Source organism: Pelophylax lessonae (genome assembly GCF_965119305.1).
Source record: "Pelophylax lessonae genome assembly, chromosome: 1".
Taxonomy (NCBI): Eukaryota; Metazoa; Chordata; class Amphibia; order Anura; family Ranidae; genus Pelophylax; species Pelophylax lessonae.
In genome coordinates, this window is record NC_138768.1 from 860,258,646 (window position 1) to 860,279,519 (window position 20,874).

Genomic DNA, 20,874 nt, shown 5'->3' on the forward strand with positions numbered 1-20,874 from the left:
CCTCACCTATTGGCCCCTGTAATGGGTCTGTAATGGGTCCCTTTGTACTTCTTTAACCCTGCGCAGTCAGTAGGCCAACCTCTGCTGGGACAACATGAATAATAGAGCTCTGCAGAAGAAAGATCTCACCTCCTTCTTGTCGGCGACCAGGAATAGCTCAATGTTGTAGCTCTTTCGCTGACCCTAACAACAAAGACATGAAATGGAAGTTTAATTTCCATCAAAACAAATGATCCAATTCCACCATTCCAACTGCAACTTTCATTTTAAGCTCCAAAGCTGTACACAATAAATGTCACAATGGGCCTTGTACAATGGAATAGTCATCATGAAGCCCAGCTGATTGAAACAATGTCACGAGGAGAGTTGTTTTCAAATAAGTCAGCTAACTGGAGTCCTCCAATAGCAACTCCAATGCATTATTAATAACCCACATAAATACATATCCAAACAACACGTGTTAACACATGATCTGGCTGGAAGGTGCTCTGGGTAATTACCCCTCAATCACTCGCCAGGTCTGTGGTGACGTGGCTATTGTTTGGAACTGGGGGGATGATCACCATTTTGATGATATTATGTATTATCCCAAGTAATGTTTATATAGAAGAGTTGGGGCTTTAGGTCCTGTTGAGGGAGGCACCCTCCTTGGGCTTATCTGGGGTTTGACGGTCAACTTTTAACACAGCAATGATCATGGCCACAAATATGTATTGTGATATCTTGGGTCTCTTTCCTACTCTTGTTCCCCTGAGGAACACTTTGTTCGAAATACGTTGGAAGTAAAGAGAACTATACCCAATATGTCTTGATCACTATGTGGCCTTGTGTATTGCCTTGATGTTTATGGTGTATATTTATATGTGTAATAAAATACATTTTATAGCTTTTTATACTTGTTTATGTAGAATTCCTGAAAAGTCCCACCTAAATATGGAATTGTATACTTGGGAGTGAAAAAGCCATTTAGAATTTCACATGGATTTGTGTAGGCATATTGGATAGCAATACATGGTGAGCCATTACCTCGGTGGCAGTAAAATACAATGAACGTGTCTGGCGGTCATGAGAGACGGGCAGTGATGTCCTTTTCCTCAGCATGGTGGCCACAGGTGTCAAGGATCCAGAAGAATGGTGGTGATCAATAACATAGGTGTCATCTCCAATGGTGATATGGCCACTGTGAAGCACAAATGGTGACTTTTTTCATGGTGGTTTGGGGGAAATAGTGGTAATCCCAATTAATGGCTAAATCCAAAGGTTCAAAAGAAACATAGTAAAAGTTTCAACAACCCAACAAAATTTCTTAAAAGGCTACTATGCTAAAATAGGTCTGGAGTCATCCCAGGTAACGAACGACCCTTAAACCCCAAATACAGGGACTTTAAAGGTCTCAAAACAACGATTTTTTCAGTTTCATATATACAGTGGGTAAAATAATTATTTGGTCCCCTGCAGGTTTTGTAAGTTTGCCCAATTACAAAGAAATGAAGGGTCTATAATTTTTATCATAGGTGTATTTTAAATGATAGAGACAGAATATCAACGAAAAATCCAGAAAAAACCCATGACACAAATGTTAAAAATTGAGTTGCAGTTCAGTGAGTAAAATAAGTATTTGATCCCCAAGCAAAACATGATTTATTACTTGGTGGAGAAACCCTTGTTGGCAAGCACAGAGGTAAGAAGTTTCTTGTAGTTGGTTACCAGGTTTGCACACATCTCAGGAAGGTTTCTTGGCTGCCGCTTGGCAACTCAAAGTTTTAGCTCCGTCCCTAAATTTTCTGTAGGATTAAGTTCTGGAGACTGGCTAGGCCACTACTTAATGTGCTTCTTCTTGAGCCACTTCTTTGTTGCCTTGGCGGTATGTTCTGGGTCATTGTTATGCTGGAAGACCCATCCACAACCCATCTTCAGTGTTCTGGCTGAGATAAGAAGGTTTTTATCCAAGATTTTACAATACATGGCCCCGTCCATTGTCCCCTCAATGTGCCAAAGTCGGCCTGTACCTTTAGCAGAGAAACAGCCTCAAAGCATAATGTTTCCAGCTCCGTGCTTGAGTGTAGGGATGATGTTCTTAGGGTCATAGTCAGCACTTTTCTTCCTCCAAACACAGCGAGTCGAGTTATTTACTATAATTTTGGTCTCATCTGACCACAACTCTTTCTCCCAATCCTTCTCAGAATCATTTAGATGTATATTGGCAAACTTCAGATGGGCCTATACATGTGCCGTTTTTTTAAGGAGGGGTACCTTGCAGGCGCTGCAGGATTTAAATCCATGGCAGCGTACTGTGTCCCCAATGGTTTGTTTGGGGACTGTGGTCCCAACTGGCTTGAGACCATTCACAAGCTCCTCCCGTGTAGATCACTTTTCTCATGAGCATCCTTACCCCATGAGGTGAATGGAGCTCCAGACTAAGGGCATTTGATGGTTACTTTGTATTTCTTCCATTTAGGATCAATCGCTCCAACAGTTGTCTCCTTCTCACCAAGCTTCTTGCTGATGGTCTTGTAGCCCATTCCATCCTTGGGCAGGTCTACAATCTTGCCCCTGACATCCTTTGACAGCATTTGGTCTTGCCCATGATGGAGAGGTTTGAATGGAAGAAAGATTCTGTGGACAGGTGTCTTCTATACACATAACGAGTTGTCCTTAGGAGCACCTTCTTAAATTGACAGGACTAATCTGTGTACCACATGAGCACATACTGTAGCCAGTCTGTGGGAGCCACAAATATTGTTGGTTGGTTCATTGGTCAATTTATAACATATGGTCAATTTAGAAAATTTGTATCATCATGTGTTTTTTTCTGGATTTTTGGTTAATATTCTGTCTCTATTATTTAAAATACACCTATGATAAAAATGATAGACCTTTAAAGTGTTAGTCCACCCTAAAACTAAAATCTCTGTATCTATAGACCTCCACGATCTAACACTAACCTATCTAGTTCTGTAAAGAAGAAATCAGTATATATTAGTGATCGACCGATATCGGTTTTTCGTTGCCGATACCAGTACCGATATTTTGGCCAATGCATATCGGTATCGGCCGATATGCGCCAATATTTTCGGACATTTACATTTTTTTTTTTCTTGACAGGTACTCTTGTGGGGGGATATGGGGGTCTAAAAGACCCCAAACCCCTCCTCTGCATTTAAAAGCATTCAAAAGTTTGGCTGTTTTGAATGCTGTCATTTTTTTTTAATCTGGCGCCGAGTACCTGGAAGTGATGTCATGACATCACTTCCAGGGTTTTTGCATGGAGACCCTGTGACGTGAGTCTTTTTGGTTTCACAGACCCGATCAGAGCGGAATGTGGCTTTCATCGGGTCTTCGGTGGCAGTGCAGGCTGGTTGCCTGGGTCTCCCGGTGGGACGGGAGACCAGGGCGAGCTGTGGAAGGCGGCGGGAGGGGGGGGGGACGTCCCCCCGCTCCTTGTAATGACAGCCGAGCAGCTTCTCAGCCGCATTGGTTGTCATTACAAGACAGCCGACCATCGGCTATGGACGCCGGTACCGGGGTGATGCCTCTAGCTGCGGGCATCACTCCGGTACATGCACTTTCCCGAAATATCGGTAATATCGGTAACCTCAGGGGCCGATTCCGATATATCGGGGAAAGTGCATATCAGCCCTCGATATATCGGCTTTATTGGTCGATCCCTAATATATATATATATACACCTTTTTTGAAGTCGATCTGATCCCGTCTCCAGTGGCGGAAGTTCTGCAGAGGACACAGCCGACAATGGCTGTGAAATAAGTGGGAAGGGAAGTCACCCATAGACTAACTATGGGGCTTCCATGGTCAGATGTGTCCTCTACACCCGTCTACACAGCGAAACCAACGCTGACAGCTCAGCGTGGGATCGGGTCAGATCAGCTTAAAAAAAGGTAAGTATACTGATTTCTTCTTTACAGGGCTAAATAGGTTAATGTTAGAGGTCTATAGATGCAGGGATTTTAGTGTTAGTATAGACGTCTACTTTAATTTCTTCGTAAGTGGGCAAACTTACAAAATCTGCAGGGAATCAAATAATTATTTTTCCCTCTGTAAGTGTTAAAAAAAAAAAATTCTAGTTTAAAAAATAAATAATTATTGGAGCAATTTACTATATATGGATTTGACACAACTGAAGTTTTGGGTCTTTGGAATTCCCTATATTGGGGGTTTAAGAGTTCTTAAAGGCAGAGGCCTAACTAGAACCTTCAGGGCCCCGGTACAAGAAACTATGAAGGGCCCCCAGACCCCTGGCCGGGGGCCTTCCCTTCAAGCCTGGGGCTTTTCCCACTGATCCTGGGGCCCTTTACTCTCGTTGTGGGGCCCTTTATTATGGTGCCGCAGCGGGAACCTTTCACAAGTTCTGCAGTGGGCCCCCTTCCTGCCATCTTGGGGCCTCCCCACAGTGGGGGAATGCCAGGGCCTGGTTGCAAGTTTGACCTTTGCGATACTGGAAGTTCACCCACTGGATTTTTATTGTATTATTTTTTATCATTTTATTTTATTTTTTTACAATGTCACTGACTATGACTCTGTCCATTCAGAAAAGAAAGGAGCTGGAAAATTACAAATTGAACAACCCCCTCCTGGTTCTCTATTGTGACACATCCCCTGCAGCAGCCGGCAGGAGAGGGAAGGGAACACAGTGTAGGGGAGGGGGGGGCAACACAGTAGGGGGGGGCAGGGGAGCACACAGGGGTCCAGAGACAGCAGAACACAAGTGAACTGGATTTGAAGGGGAGTTTCGGGGGCAGCATACAGAGGAACCAATCTCCTCCATTCTCCTCCTGCAGCTAAAGAAGGAAAAAGGAGGACAGTGATTTCTCTACATGCTGCCCCGCCACCCCTCCTAACCAGGTGTACAGGGGAGCCACACAGGCCTCCTGGAGCAATTGCAACCCCTGCAGCCCCTGCTTAAAGGTGAAGATTAATCTGTTTTAATTTTGCCTTCCCTGGATCCTACTTTCTCTCCACATCAACACACTAATTACATTGTTATCTAAAACCTTTCTGTTTTCGTTACATGCAGAAAAAAAGAGGTAGTTGCCCATTCTTCTGCATTCTTATTGTCACCGCTTGACTTGGGAAGGAGCTCAGAGCTGAGACAAGCGGCTGTCCGACAACACAGCTAGGAAGGAGACAGCCCCTTGTCTCAGCTCTGAGCACTTTCCTAAGACAAGTGGCATTTAGAAGTATGTAGAGGAATGGGAGGCAGACTTGTCCCCTTTCTCTCCACATTCTTTGTCCATTGCTTGCCATGGCAAAGTGCTAATTGCTGAGCAGCCTCTCCTTCCTAGCTAGGGCAGCTGCTTGTCACGGCTCTGAACACTTTTCCAAGACTAGTGATGGCAATAAGAATGCAGAGGAATGGAAGGCTGACATGCCCCCCCCCCCCCCCATCCCTATTGCCACCACTTGTTTTAGGAAAGGGTTGGTAGCCAAGACAAGTGGCCAGGGGCGTAACTACAGGGGTTGCAGGGGTTGCAATTGCAACCGGGCCCATTGCTCCAGGGGGCCTGTGTGGCTCCCCTGTACACCTGGATAGGAGGGGCGGCGGGGGAAGCATGTAGAGAAATCACTGCCCTCCTCTTTCCTCCTGTAGCTGCAGGAGGAAAATGGAGGAGATTGGTTCCTCTGTATGCTGTCCCCGCCGCCAGTTAACTTGTGTTCTGCTGTCTCTGGGCCCCTGTGTGCTCCCCTTATCCCCTCCCCCCACTATGCTGCACCCACACTGTGCTCCCTCCCCTCTCCTGCCGGCTGCTGCAGGGGATGTGTCACAATAGAGAACTAGGAAGGGGTCGGTAAATATGTAATTTACCAGCTCCTTCCTTTTCTGAATGGACAGAGTCATAGTCAGTGACATTGTAAAAACATAAAATAAAATGATAAAAAATAATACAATTAAAATACCAAAAAATAAAAACTACTGACACCAGTGTGTGAACTTCCAGGATCGTAAAGGTCACACTTGCGACCGGGCCCTGGCATTCTACCATTCTACCACCGCGGGGGGGGGGGCCCAAGATGGCAGGAAGGGGCCCACTGCAGAAGTTGTGAAAGGGCCCCGCAAAGAGAGTAAAGGGCCCCAGGATCAGTGGGAAGAGCCCCAGGCTTGAAGGGAAGATCCCTGGCCAGGGGTCCGGGGGGCCCTTCATGGTTTCTTGCATCGGGGCCCTGAAGGTTCTATTTACGCCTCTGCAAGTGGCTGTCCAACAACATAGCTAGGTAGGAGATAGCTGCTTGCCTGGGCTCTGAATGTAATCCACAGACCAGAGACAAGCATGGGATTCCTCTTCATTCCTGCTGCCACCGCCTGTCCCAAGAAAGGGCGCCGAGTCAAGACAAGTGGCTGTCTGACAACACAGCTAGGAAGGGGATGACCACTCGACTCAGCACTGAGCACTTTCCTAAGACAAGTGGTGGCAAGAGGAATGCAGAGGAATGGCTCAGAGCAAGGACAAGTGGCTGTCTCCTTTCTCACTATGTTGTCGGATGGCTGTCGAGGGGGAGGCCCAGTCCAACCTCAAGACAATGGGCAGCAAGAGCTAAGACAATTGGTCTTTATACAGTGGCTGTCGCCTTTCTAGACAGCTACAGGAGGCTCTCACAGAGGAGAGAGTGAGAGAGAGATCCCTAAGTATCACTCAGATCACATAAACAAAGACCTGCCGAGACTAATATTGGGGTCTGGCTCCCACCCAAAGCTCTACTAAGTCTCTGAGCTCCAGGACCCAGACAAGGACTTGTTTCAGCAAGTTTGTTTCCTCCATATCAGTTGCCAAGCCTGGAACCTCTTACCATGTATGGCGAGAAACCTAGGTAACGTATAAAATTGTATAAAAGTATAAAAAAGCATACAATTAAAAGCAAAATAAAAGTGATTAAAAATAGTTTCCCTTTAAATGACTGAAATCATTGATTCATGCAGTAACTCATACTGGAACAATGTGCTGATTTTTCATGTAAATCGGAGTAGTGATCGCTTACCTGAGCCCATGACAGGTACACACAGAGACTGAGGATTCCGCAACTCCCTCCACCTTTCCTGTGTAACAGCAATGAGCCTGTGTGCAGGAATAGATTGTTATAGACAGCCGCCAAGAGTCACATCCTCCAGATCTGAAATGCCCCTCCCTGTCCTCCATGTCCTTATCTTTATGTTACAGTCCCCAAAATACATTCCTTTGCACCACTATTAAGTTGTGATAATGCCTATAGATTTATACACCTGCTGTGCCTATTATGAGGGTTTTCCACCATCCCTGTGCTGAGTTCCCGGTCTGTACAGCTGCTGTGCCCATTATGAGGGGTTCCCACCATCCCTGTGCTGAGTTCCCGGGTCTGTACACCTGATGTGCCCATTATGAGGGGTTCCCACCATCCCTGCGCTGAGTTCCCAGGTCTGTACACCTGCTGTGCCCATTATGAGGGGTTAATTTTGTTTATTGAAAAATCTTACAAACAACAACTTATATACAATAAAACCATAATAAATAAATTAATAAATAACATATTTACAAAATAATTAAATATAACTATACAAAACCAAAAACCAAACAAGAACATAATAAATAAACCAAATTGCGCACAGCATAAACCCTACGAGAGAGCCAGACTAAGGAACATCACCGTCACCATGCATGGAGCCTTTTATCAAAAATATATTTTATCTGAAAATCTAGGGGAGTGAAGCAAGGACAGAAAGAAAAGCCGCACACCCCGAGATCAACAGGCAGCAGCTACAGAGTCCTGATATTCCTCCACGCCTTTATCCAGGCCTCCTGCTGCCACCTGTCTTTCTCAAGACCCCGAATCTTCCCAACCTCACCCAGAATGTTCTGCACCACCACCTCAACAGGGAGGATTTTACTCCGTAAGGATACCTGGCACCGTGCACTCCACGTGAAATAACGGACTACTACACTAACTAAAAAAAGTGTTTCCAAATCATAATCCCGGCGAGTCTGGAATGCCCCATACACCCACTCTGCATAACTCATATGGGGGAGGAAGGGTACACTCAGAGCCCTCCCTACCCTCTTGTACACCTCTATATTAAAAGGGCACTGAAGCAAAAAATGATCCATGGACTCCACCGCACCTCCACACTCTACTCTCGGGCAGCCACGATCACTCACAGAGAGAAACTTCAGGTTGCCCTTCACATATAGTTTTCCATGGAAAGCGAGCCAAGCCTGATCCCTAAACTTCATTGGGATTCTCTCCAAATTAATCAAACGCAAACCCTCCCCCAAAACTAGGCTTGGGCAATCCCTTAAGGCCAGTGGTTCGCAAAAAACAGAGCTCATGATCCGCTTCTCAAGAAGTTTCCTTGGAAGAGATCTGATCTCCCCTGCCGTTACTTGCCACTGCCGAAGTATTTTCAAACACGGGGCAACATAAGTCGGGAGCTTATCATGCTTGACCCTCAGGCTTTTCACTGGCCCACCATTTTCCCAGTTTCGCAGAAAGGGCCTAAACCAGGACTGGAAAATACCAACCCACCCAGGCGGTCTCTCTGCCAACATGTTACCAAGGTTGTACTTTACAAACATCAGAGAGAAAAAGACTACAGGGTTGATCATTCCTAGACCACCCTCCCGCCTAGGAAGATAAGTCACACTCCTTTTGACAAGGTTTATTCTGTTTCCCCATAACAGCTGGAAGAAACAACTATAGATCCTGGTATAGAGAGACACTGGCAAAATGCAGACAAAACTGACATACAGAAAAATTGGAATCAGGTAACCTTTGATCAGATCAACCTTTTCCCTTAAGGAAAACCGCCAACTTTTCCAGCTCGCCACCTTGGCATTGGCATTCTCCAGCCTGCTCACCCAATTTGCATGACCATAGTCACCTGGGCCAAATTCAATGCCTAGAACTCTAATTTTTTGTTGGGGCTCCGGGAAGTCATCCGGGAGAACAAAGCTCTCACCTTCCACGCCCATCCAGAAAGCTTCACACTTGTCCTGGTTGACCTTTGAACCTGATGCTTCCGCATACTGCCTTGTCACTGAGACCACCTCCTGCGCTTCCCCAGACCCAGAGACAAAAACAGAAACGTCATCAGCATAAGCCACAACCTTCAAAGGAGGCTCACCAGCGATGCCCAAAGGTACCCCACACAATGGTCCACTCTCTAGCCTTCTAATGAAGGGGTCGATTGCAAACGCATATAGCAGAGGACTCAAAGGACACCCCTGACGCACACCTGAGCCAACCACAAAGGGCTGCCCAACCCAACCATTAACCAGAGGAAAGCTTTCAGCCCCTTTGTACAAAATCTTGAGCCAATCAATGAAACCCCCCTCCAGGCCATACTTGCCAAGAAGGAGCCATAGGTACTCATGATTAACCCTATCAAAGGCCTTAGCCTGATCCAATGTCAGCAGATATTTACCCCAACCAGCAGCCCTACAACGCTCCAAGGCCTCCCGGACAGCTAACACAGCTGAGAAAGTGCTTCTACCCTGGATTGCGCAGTGCTGGTGATGGGATAACAAATCGCCTGCCACTGATGATAATCGCCAGAAAAAAATCTTTGCCAGTATCTTTCTATCGACATTAAGAAGGCTAATGGGGCGCCAATTCTCAATCATCGAAGGATCTTTGCCCTTTGACAGAAGAACCACTGCAGATTGCCTCATGGAAGGAGGGAGAGAACCCTCATGCAAACAGCCATTAAAAACCTCCGCAAGGTGTGAAGCCAGGATCTTCTTAAAACATTTATAAAATTCGGCTGTCAAACCATCTGGCCCTGGCGTTTTCCTGATGGCTAGTTTATCAATAGCCTGGATCACCTCATCTGCAGTGATTTCATCTGTCAAATTCATCAAAGGAACAATATTTTCCAGACCTGGCGTAGAGTCCAAAAAACTCAACATCCCTGTCCGATCAAGGTTCTTTCCTCCCAGGAGATCAGCATAGTATGACCTGACGACCTCCAGGATCCCTGACCTAGACTTCGTCAGAGAGCCCGTACTGTCCTTCAGGCCATTGACCGTCTTAACTGCTACGCTCTGTTTACAATTCTGGTAAGGGTCAGGCGAATGGTATTTCCCATAGTCCCTTTCCTGAACCAAAGAGGCGTGCCGGTCATATTGATGGGTCCTCAGGAGGAGCTTCACCTCAGAGATCGCCCCAGAATCTCCTCCATTCGATACAAGGCGGTCAAGTTTCCTCCGCAAACGCTGGTAGGTGATATACTTATCTTGCTGTCTCTTTCTCCCTATGGCCTTGAAAAGCCTAACAGTCCGCTGTTTTATAAGCTCCCACCATTCTGACTTACTGTTGCAAAAGTCTAGGATAGTTACCTGTGCCTGAAAAAATTCCTCAAAGGATTGTCTTACTTCCTCGTCATCCAGGAGGGCCGAATTCAATCTCCAGATACCCCTCCCCCTAGGTGGCACGCCTGAGGCATTCAGAGTCAAATATAGAATACAGTGATCAGAAAACTCCACTGCCCGACAAACAGGTGCCGAAAAAGCAGAGTCCTCCTTTAAAAAAAACCTATCTATCCTACTCTGACTATTACCTCGCTGAAAAGTGAACCCCGTGCTGTCTGGGCAGCGCTTAATGTGCACATCTACCAGACCTGCTTCCCTAACCATTGCATTCAGGAAAAGGCTGTCATAGCCCAGCTTATCTCTGAAACCTCTCCTGTCTTTAGGCCTAGTAATGGTGTTGAAGTCACCTCCAAAGATAACCTGCTGAGCCGTAAAAAGAAAAGGCTTAATCTTTGTAAAGAGGCATTTCCTGTCCCATTTTGTCTGGGGACCATAGATGTTAATCAGGCGCAGGTCCTGCCCCCTCACAGAGACATCCAAAATCATGCATCTCCCAATCTCTACCTCAATTACCCGTCGGCATGTTACCATACCAGAAAAAAGGACCGCAACCCCGCTGTAAGGCTCGGCCGCAAGAGACCAAAAGGAGGGACCACGTCTCCACTCCTTCTTTGCCAGATGTATATCAGCCAGATTACTGAGATGGGTCTCTTGCAAAAACAAAATGTCAGCATCAAACTCGCTGAGCAAAAATAAGGCCATATGACGAGCACTCACTGATTTTAAGCTGGCAACATTAATGGTTGCCACTTTTAACGGAGTGGGAACTGCCATTAGGATAATTGAGGCAGCCGTTTCTTAGCCTGACTACTCTCTCTCCCTGGAGAACCAGTGCGCTTCAATGCACCCTGGGACTCATCATCCATAGAAGACGCCGTACTCAACGAGTCCCATTCATCGTCATCATCTGACAGGACCCCAAACTTATTTTTCAAGGGCAAAACCTTAGGACTTTGGGCAACTGAACACCTTTTTTTTTTTCTTTTGCCCTTCTTCCTTTTCTCCTCCAACCATTCCACATCATCCTTGGACAAACTGCAAATTACAGTCTCCCCACTCTTAGCCTCCCCTTCACCCCCACTCTCCCTTACCTTATCTGCCACCAGGCCAGCCTCTTCACCATTTTCCCCACTCCTCTGCATCCCCTGGTCCTCAATAGAAGCCCTGAAATGTCGAGGGGGTGGGACTGGCACTGCACTTGATGCCCCTGCATCAGCACCTCTTGCGGCCTCTGCAATTTTGGAGGACATAGACACAGAAGGATTGGACACATTCTCGGTAACTGATACATGCAAACGCACAGACTGGGGCACCACAGATTTGGAAGACACTGACACACTGGGAATTGGCACAGACTGGGAAATCACAGACTGGGAAGACACAGGCACACTAGGCAAACGCACAGACTGGGAAGACACAGGCACACTAGGCAAACGCACAGACTGGGAAGACACAGGCACACTGGGCATTGGCACAGACTCAGAGGGAATCGCAGGCACCCTAGCTGCTGAGCTCTGAGCATCCTCCATGTCCAGGCGGAAGAACTCTCTCATGAGCTCAGGCTGGTTATGCATTGCCTCGGGACACTGGCTATAAGGATGCCCAACCGAATTGCACAAGTTGCACCTTATAATGTTGCAATCCTTTGCCAAATGCCCTAAATCCTGACACAGAGAGCATTTCATCACTGGACAGGAGGATGCAAAGTGCCCTTTATCCCCACATTTATTACACAGTTTTGGCTGGCCTGGATAAAAGATGGTCAGCCTGTCCCTTCCCAGGAAAGCTGAGGATGGCAGATGCTGGATGACATTATCAATAACCCTCAGTTTTAGCTGCACAGACCATCCCCCCGTCCATATTCCTCGGTCATCCATAATTTTGTGTAAGGGGCTCAGGATGTCTCCATATCTCCTCAGCCATACAGATAAATCCCCTTGTGGTATGGACTCATTGCGCACAAGAATCGTCACCATTTTAATAAGTGGCTGACGTGACACAACTTTGGGGATGAGCCCTCTCCAGTCCGGCAGGCTCCTACACACATGCTCATATTTCTCCCAAAATATGTCCAAAGACTCCGGACGGATAAAGGACAAATCATACTCATAGGAGCCGGTCGGACTGATCAGGGCGAAGATATCTTCGGGTCTAAACCCCATCTGCAGAATCTTATCAACCACAGCTCTCCTATATGGGGGAATACCTTCGCCTTCCCATCTGAGCTGAACCACATTCCTCCTTTTAAATAGTGAGGAAGATAAACCATTTCCATGCTCCCCCCTACCAGATCCTGTAGCAGCACCAGCATAGGTTTTCCTCCCAGACATACCAGTAGTTACAGCATTGTCCTTAGACACAACCACACCTGCTGACAAGGAGCCTGAATCAACCCTTGCAGTCTTTGGAGCAGCAGAGACAAGACCCACCCCCTCCCCCTTCTCTAAGCACTCAGCTGCTTTCCTAGGTTCAATCACAGTTTTTTTTACTGCAGAATCCCCAACAGTTGTAGCACTACTGCTCCCAGCATCTCCTGCACCATTTTCAGGAACAACAGCTTTATCTGGGTCAGGAAAAGCCTTTGCAATGTCCGTGGTGCTCCTCTCTGCAGACACTTCAACCAAAAGCTCAAAGTTATTTTCAGTTTTCCCACCAATCGCATTTAAAGTTTTTTTAGCAGGTGCATCAGGTTGCACTGCATGCTGCACATTGTCTATGGGTGTGGGCTGACAGCCCATAGCACTACAACCCTCAGCAAGCACATTGTCATTAAAGTTCACATCACCACCTTGCACACACACTGTACCTGCTTGCTGTGTTGTTACCTCTGCAGTGTCATGGCTGATGGTGGGATCAAACTTCCTCCTGGTTGTTGCAGGCTTCATGGTGAATGTTCCTCTCTCCACAGGTCTCTCTTTCATAGGGCGAGGAACGGTATCCATATCCTCATCTGAGGAATCCGCAGAAAAATGTAACTTTCTTCCATCCAGAGGGGTTTCCAGCTCAGCGATGAACTCCAACATGCCAGTACCCCCCTCAACCTCCTGCTCAGATGTTCCACATTGCTGCTGCAGAGGGAGGGAGACAGAGGCCTCCGCCATTGGGGGCTCAGCAGATGTCTGAGGTGTTGAAGAGCTGGGCTCATCCTCCGGGCCCACTTTCTCACTCTCTGCTGACTCTGTCGGTACCTGCATCTCTTCACTGGCTGGGTCACTCTCCATGCTGGAAACGGTTCCTCTCCTCATACGGCTGAAACGTTCCTCATTCCTGTATTTTTCCTTAAAAGCTCCGCTACTTTCCTTCAGAGAGCTCACCAACTCTTTCTGCTTCCTCAAAGCTTGCTCCAAGTCCTTCAATTCAGGCCTCAGAGCCGGTCTCTTCTTACTGTACAGTTTGGCACAATACAACTTTTTCTTTTTAAATTCAGTTTTTAAAGCTGCCAATTTCTCCTCCTCTTTCTCAATCCTTGTCAGCTTGTCCACAATCCTCCGTCTAAAGGTAGATAGGGATTCACCCCTCCTTGGGCCGAGCTCCATGTCTTCCATAGGCTGAGGCCTATCCAGGGGGCCCCCGCCGGGGTCCTCCCCAGGATCCAGCATCCCTCCTGGGGCAGAGAAACAACTCTAGCCCCTGGCTTCTGGAAGCACACGAGCTAAGGAATCAGCAACCTCACACCTCGCTGTCAGGGAGTGGAATGGCAGTTTCCCACCATCCCTGTGCTGAGTTCCTGGGTCTGTACACCTGATGTGCCCATTATGAGGGGTTCCCACCATCCCTGTGCTGAGTTCCTGGGTCTGTACACCTGCTGTGCCCATTATGAGGGGTTCCCATTTGACACTTATGAAAAGCTTTAATTATACTTCAGTATTCCATAGTAAAATGTGACAAAAAAGATCTAAAAACACTGAAACAGCAGACTTTTTGAAAATTAATATTTGTGTCACTCTCAAAATCTTTGGCCACAGCTGTACACATGCTGTGCCCATTATGAGGGGTTCTCACCATCCCTGTGGAAGACCTAGATACAGTAATAATTCAAAAAGAATAAATTGGCAGATGGTGAATGCATCGACAAGAAACAATGCGGTACTTGACCTACTGATTACCAACAATACAGACCTGCTCACGGATATAGAAATACGGGACAACTTAGGAAACAGTGACCATAGGTCAATTAGTCTCAGTATTAATTATAGTAATAGGAAACACAAGGGCAATATAAGGACACTGAATTTCAAAAGAGCCAATTTCCCAAAACTGCGCTCTCTGCTAGAAAATATCAAATGGGATAGAACCCTGGGAACAAAGAACACGGAGGAGAAATGGTAGTGCTTCAAAAGCATAGTTAACAAAGGGATTGACCAGTGAATTCCAAAGGGAAAGAAATTTAAAAGAGCAAAACTAAACCCTGGGTGGCTAAACTCCAACATAAAAATGCATATTAATGCTAAAGGAAAGGCCTTTAAAAAAATACAATAGATCCAATAAAGCGATCAATCTTCATCTGCGATTTAAATAAAGTGCTGAATGCTTCACACCAGTGCTCCCAGTGGCTAGTGCAAGATAAGCAGCTCACCTTAGGATTAGACTCCTGAGAGTCATACACGCTTTGTTATGTGTACAGATGGATATACAAAGATGACAGCCTGGTCTCCCTTCATCCACTACTTCCACGTGGGCCAAGGACCCGATGTGAAAAAAGGAAGAAAGGATCTAATTATTCCTCTTACTAAACAAAAATCCACTTACATTCAAAAGCACTTCAGCAGTGCGAGCTTAACAGCGTCAGTACAGCTCTCTGTGTACCTCCAAGGATCGACATACTCCGAGCAGGCTCCTCCCCCATACGCGTTACGTCAGAGACTTCGTTGAGACTTCGTAACGTGTACGGGGGAGGAGTCTGCTCGGAGTATGTCGATCCTTGGAGGTACACAGAGAGCTGTACTGACGCTGTTAAGCTCGCACTGCTGAAGTGCTTTTGAATGTAAGTGGATTTTTGTTTAGTAAGAGGAATAAAGGTTTTGCAAACAGAGAGCATTAGATCCTTTCTTCCTTTTTTCACACCGGGTCCTTGGCCCACGTGGAGCGGCAGCTGGAAGTAGTGGATGAAGGGAGACCAGGCTGTCATCTTTGTATATCCATCTGTACACATCCCAAAGCGTGTATGACTCTCAGGAGTCTAATCCAAAAGTGAGCTGCTTATCTAGCCACTGGGAGCACTGGAGTGAAGCATGCAGCACTTTATTTAAATCACAGATGAAGATTGATTGCTTTATTGGATTTATTGTTCACCTTTAGTTTTCACTATTGGGACTGCTATTTTTCACCGATTATCACTGTTATTTGATTTTTATAAGCATTGAGTTGTTTTCTGATTATAAATTATTTAAGCATACTTGTTCTTTTACTTGGCGCAGCAATATTTATTACAGATTTATCACAGGTGTTTTGTGTTCAGCACTGATTGTTTGCAGCCTTGTGTATATACTTATACAATTTTTTTGGTTTGCGCTGATTATCACGATTTATTATTTAATAAATACAAGGCTGAGGGGTCATTGGCAGCATTCAAGCATTACAAAGAGTGTAATAAGAAATGTAAAGATGAAATCAGGGAAGCTAAAATAGAACACGAGAGACATATAGCGGAAGAGAGTAAAAAGAACCCCAAGAAATTCTTTAAGTATATAAACAGTAAGAAAGTGAGGCCAGAACACATTGGCCCCATAAAAGACGATAAGGGAGTTTTGGCCACAGAGGACAGGGAAAAGGCGGAAGTGTTAAATAATTTCTTCTCTTCAGTCTTCACAAAAGAATCGGGGGGCTACACTAACCCAGCTTGTAAGGCCAAACTAAACAACACACCTCAGGAAATACCGCCATGGCTAACAGAAGATAGACTTGGAACTAAACTAGAGAAACTTAACATAAATAAATCACCGGGACCGGATGGCTTGCACCCGAGGGTTCTTAAAGAGCTCAGCCAAGTGATTGCCAGACCATTATTCTTGATCTTTAAGGATAGTCTTCAGATGGGTATGGTGCCAGCTGATTGGAAAAAAGCCAACGTGGTACCAATATTTAAAATGGGGCCGAGATGTATCCCGGGTAACTATAGGCCGGTCAGCCTAACATCTGTAGTCTGCAAGATTTTGGAGGGGATGTTAAGGGACCACATACAAGACTTTAGTAATGAAAACTGTATTATTAGTAGTAATCAGCATGGATTCATGAAAAATCGTTCTTGCCAAACCAATCTATTAACCTTCTACGATGATGTGAGCTGCCACCTAGATAAAGGTAAGCCTGTGGATGTGGTGTATCTGGACTTTGCAAAGGCCTTTGACACCGTTCCCCACAAACGCTTACTGTACAAACTAAGGAAGGTAGGTATGGACCATAAGGTGAGTACCTGGATAGAGAACTGGCTCCAGGGGAGAGTACAGAGGGTGATGATTAATGGGGAGTACTCAGATTGGGCGGGTGTGGAAAGTGGGGTCCCCAAGGTTCTGTCCTGGGGCCAATCCTGTTTAATTTATTCATAAATGATCTAGAGGAGGGGATATCTAGTACAATCTCAGTATTTGTGGATGATACTAAACTAAGCATGCCGATATCTTCTATGCAGGATGTGGAAACCTTACATTCGGACCTGAACAAAATTATGGGGTGGGCAACTACATGGCAGATGAGATTTAATGTTGAAAAATGTAAAGTAATGCACCTGGGTGCCAGAAAACAGAAAGCAAGCTACTCACTAGGGGGGAACCTCTGGGTGAGTCTAGGATGGAAAAGGACCTGGGGGTACTGGTAGACAACAGGCTTGGCAGTGGCATGCAATGCCAAGCCGCTGCAAGCAAAGCCAACAGAATACTGGGATGTATAAAAAAGGGGATTCACTCCAGAAATAAAGAGATTATTCTTCCTCTCTACAAGACTCTGGTCCGGCCACATCTGGAGTATGCTGTCCAGTTCTGGGCACCGGTCCTCAGGAAGGATGTGCTGGAACTGGAGAAAGTCCAGAGAAGGGCAACAAAAATAATTAGGGGAATGGAGGACATCGGCTATGAGGAAAGACTACAAGCACTGAACTTATTCTCTCTGGAGAAGAGATGATTGAGGGGGGATATGATATCAATGTACAAATACTGTACTGGCGACCCCATCTAGTGGCCACAATGCAGTATTTTCCTGCTACACTCTATTCTTATGAATGAATGATATTTGACCTTGAGAGAAATTAGCCTAATAAGATTCATTTTTTTCTCCCATTTGCACAGGGTGCAACATTTTTAAAAATACTCCTTTAACCCCTTGCCGACCGCCCACCGCAGATACACCATTAGACAGCAGGGAAGTCGATCCACTGGGCCAAGGGCCGCAATTGGCACCGGGCACCTGCGATTGCTCCCCACTGAGAGAGAACGGCTGTCTGCTGTTGTAAACACAGCAGACCGTTGTCCTCTCTGGAATGAACACAGAGAGCCTGTGATCCTTCTATATAGGATCACAGGTCTCTGTGTTGATTCCACAAGTCTCTCCCCCCACACCCACAGTTAGTAAGCATCCTCTAGGCTCACACTCAACTCTTTGATCGCCCCTGGGTTTACCCCTTCCCTGCCAGTGTCATTATTACTGTAACAGAGCATATTTTTAGCACTGATTACTGTAGTAATGTCACTGGTCCCCCCAAAAGTGTCAAAAATGTCAGTTAGGGGTCCGATCTGTCCGCCGCAATGTCGCAGTCCCGCTAAAAATCGCAGATCGCCGCCATTACTAGTAAATTGGCCTAAAATGTTAAAACATTTTGATTTTTTAATTTTTTTTGGGAATGTCAAAGCAGAACGTGAAAAATATTTTTTTTATTATTATTATTTTTTTTTTTTTTTCAGAATTGTCGCTCTTTTTTTGTTTATAGCGCAAAAAAAAAAAAAAAAAAATTGCACAGGTGATCAAATACCACCAAAATAAAGCTCTATTTGTGGGGGGGAAAAAAGGACATCAATTTTATTTATGTACAGCGTCGCACGACCGCGCAATTGTCCATTAAAAGTGCCGAATCACAAAAAATGGCCTGGTCATAAAGGGGTAAATCCTTCTGGTCCAGAAGTGGTTAAAAGTCATCAGATACACTTTTTGTAGATGCTGACTTTTAATGAACACAAAAATGAGTGGAACCCCACTTTAAGTGACATACTTTGTTGCTGTACCCCCTTTTCATCTAATGCCGTCTGCAATAGGTGCAATGTGTTTTTGTGTTATTGATTGTCTGCATTGATGGTATTGAAGTATTGATGGCTTTTTATATGAAATGACAAAAGCGCTCATAGAATGAGCATGCGGCAAGTGTGTGATTTTTGGCCTGAAAAAGGGGTTTAGGACTACAACCCATCCTTTACCAGCAACGCAAGATGACCTCATCAGCTATGAGAAATCACAGCAAGGTGACAGATAAGAGGAAACGGTTAACTCCAGAGGTAGTAGTTTGCAAGCTGTCAATGGGATCGGAGTTGGGCCCCTAGGCTCTAGTTTCTGTAAAGTTTATGAAGCGAGGGGCCCGGGACGCCACCATTAGAATGTACTGCCTGTCCAGGCCTGCTCCCGGCCCCTATAGAGCAGCTGCCTAGCGGTGTCCTCCAGGGGGCCCCGCAGATTATTACTGATATCAGTGCTGCATGCTATGGGAAGACACGAAGGGTGATCGTTCCATCATGATACAGGAAACAGTCACACATAATAAGATGAATCAGGATCTAGGAGGATTACTGAACCAATGACTGCAACACCACACCGGTCTTACACAGCACTTCAATGGAATATAAAGAGTTTTATTTAAGACTAACAAAATAAATAAATTAAATTATAAATCATTTTAAATAATAAAAAAATATTATATATAATTATTATAAATAATTATAAATTATAAATAGTAAAAAAAAATAATAACATTTAATTTATACCACTTGGCATGAAGGGGGCGTGGTACTTGAATCTCCTCTCTGCTTCTTCAACAGAATACTTTACTATTAGGCTGTCAATAGCCTGTTTAATTTGGATATTTGGGACTAACCATAGCAAACACAGCTGAGCTCTTCAGATGAGGGGGTCACCTCCCTCTCCGATTGTATGAGGGTTCTCTACCTCTTCAGCCAAATCATTTACGATTAGGCTGTGAATAGCCTGTTTTAATTTGGATATTTGGGAATAACCACAGCAAACACAGCTAAGCTTTTCAGAGGAGGGGGTCACCTCCCTCTCCTTTTTTATGAGGGTTCTCTACCTCTTCAGCCGAATCATTTACTATTAGGCTGTGAATAGCCTGTTTAATTTGGTTATTTGGGAATAACCACAGCAAACACAGCTGAGCTCTTCAGATAAGGGGGTCACCTCCCTCTCCTATTGTATGAGGGTTCTCTACCTCTTCAGCCAACTCATTTACTATTAGGCTGTGAATAGCCTGTTTAATTTGGCTATTTGGGAAAAACCACAGCAAACACAGCTAGGCTGTGAATAGCCTGTTTAATGTGTTCTCAAGTTATTCAGTCCAATCACAGCAAGCGCAAGAGGGGTTCAGTAGAGGAACTCATCCCCTCTTCCTTTACAAGAAGGTTCTCTAGTACCTCTTCAGTTGAATCATTTACTATTAGGCTGTGAATAGCCTGTATTATTCGGTTTATGGCTGTTTAGGACTAATCACAACAAACACAGCTGAGCTCTTCAGAGGAGGGGCACACCTCCCTCTCCTTTTGTATGAGGGTTCTCTACCTCTTCAGCCAAATCATTTACTATTAGGCTGTGAACAGCCTGTTTAATGTGTTCTCAAGTTATTCAGTCCAATCACAACAAGCGCAAGAGGGGTTTAGCAGAGGAACTCATCCCCTCTTCCTTTACAAGAAGATTCTCTCCCTCTTCAGCTGAATCATTTATTATTAGGCTGTGAGTAGCCTGTATTATTCGCTCTCCGGTATTCAGATCTACCTACAAGCACAGCTGAGAGATTCAGAGGAGGGTCTCGCCTCCTTTTCCTTCTGGTTAAGGGATCTCAACCTCTTCAGCATCAGCTTTGGTTTGCAGCTATTCAGTTCTAATCACACATGGCTGAGTGATTAGGAGGAGATTCAAGAAGGTTCTCCACCTCTTCAGTCAAATCATTTACTATTAGGCTGTGAATAGCCTGTTCAATGTGTTCTCAAGTTATTCAGTCCAACCACAACAAGCGCAAGAGTGATTCAGCAGAGGAACTCATCCCCTCTTCCTTTTACAAGAATGTTCTCTTCCTCTTAAGCTTAATCATTTACTATTAGGCTGTGAATAGCCTGTATTATTTGGTCTATGGCTATTCGAGACTAATCACAACAAACACAGCTGAGCTCTTCAGAGATGGGGCTCACCTCCCTCTCCTTCTGCTTGTGGATTCTCTACCCCTTCAGCTGAATCTGTCACTATTAGGCTGTGAATAGCCTGTGTACTTTGGTCTCCGGTATTCAGATCTACCTACAACAAGCACAGCTGAGTGATT

The 20,874-nt window shown here is 45.4% G+C and overlaps 1 protein-coding gene across 1 annotated transcript in view; it reads right to left on the bottom strand.

Annotated features, from left to right (window-relative positions):
• Positions 1–20,874, bottom strand: part of ADAM33 (ADAM metallopeptidase domain 33) — a gene marked incomplete at both ends in the record, with an annotated part of 85,137 nt that overhangs the window by 18,235 nt on the left and 46,028 nt on the right. The window contains 3 exons of the mRNA XM_082250501.1: positions 130–183; positions 1,027–1,180; positions 6,994–7,070. Of these exons, the coding sequence (XP_082106627.1) occupies positions 130–183; positions 1,027–1,180; positions 6,994–7,070 (285 nt within the window). The remainder of the gene's footprint in view (positions 1–129; positions 184–1,026; positions 1,181–6,993; positions 7,071–20,874) is intronic.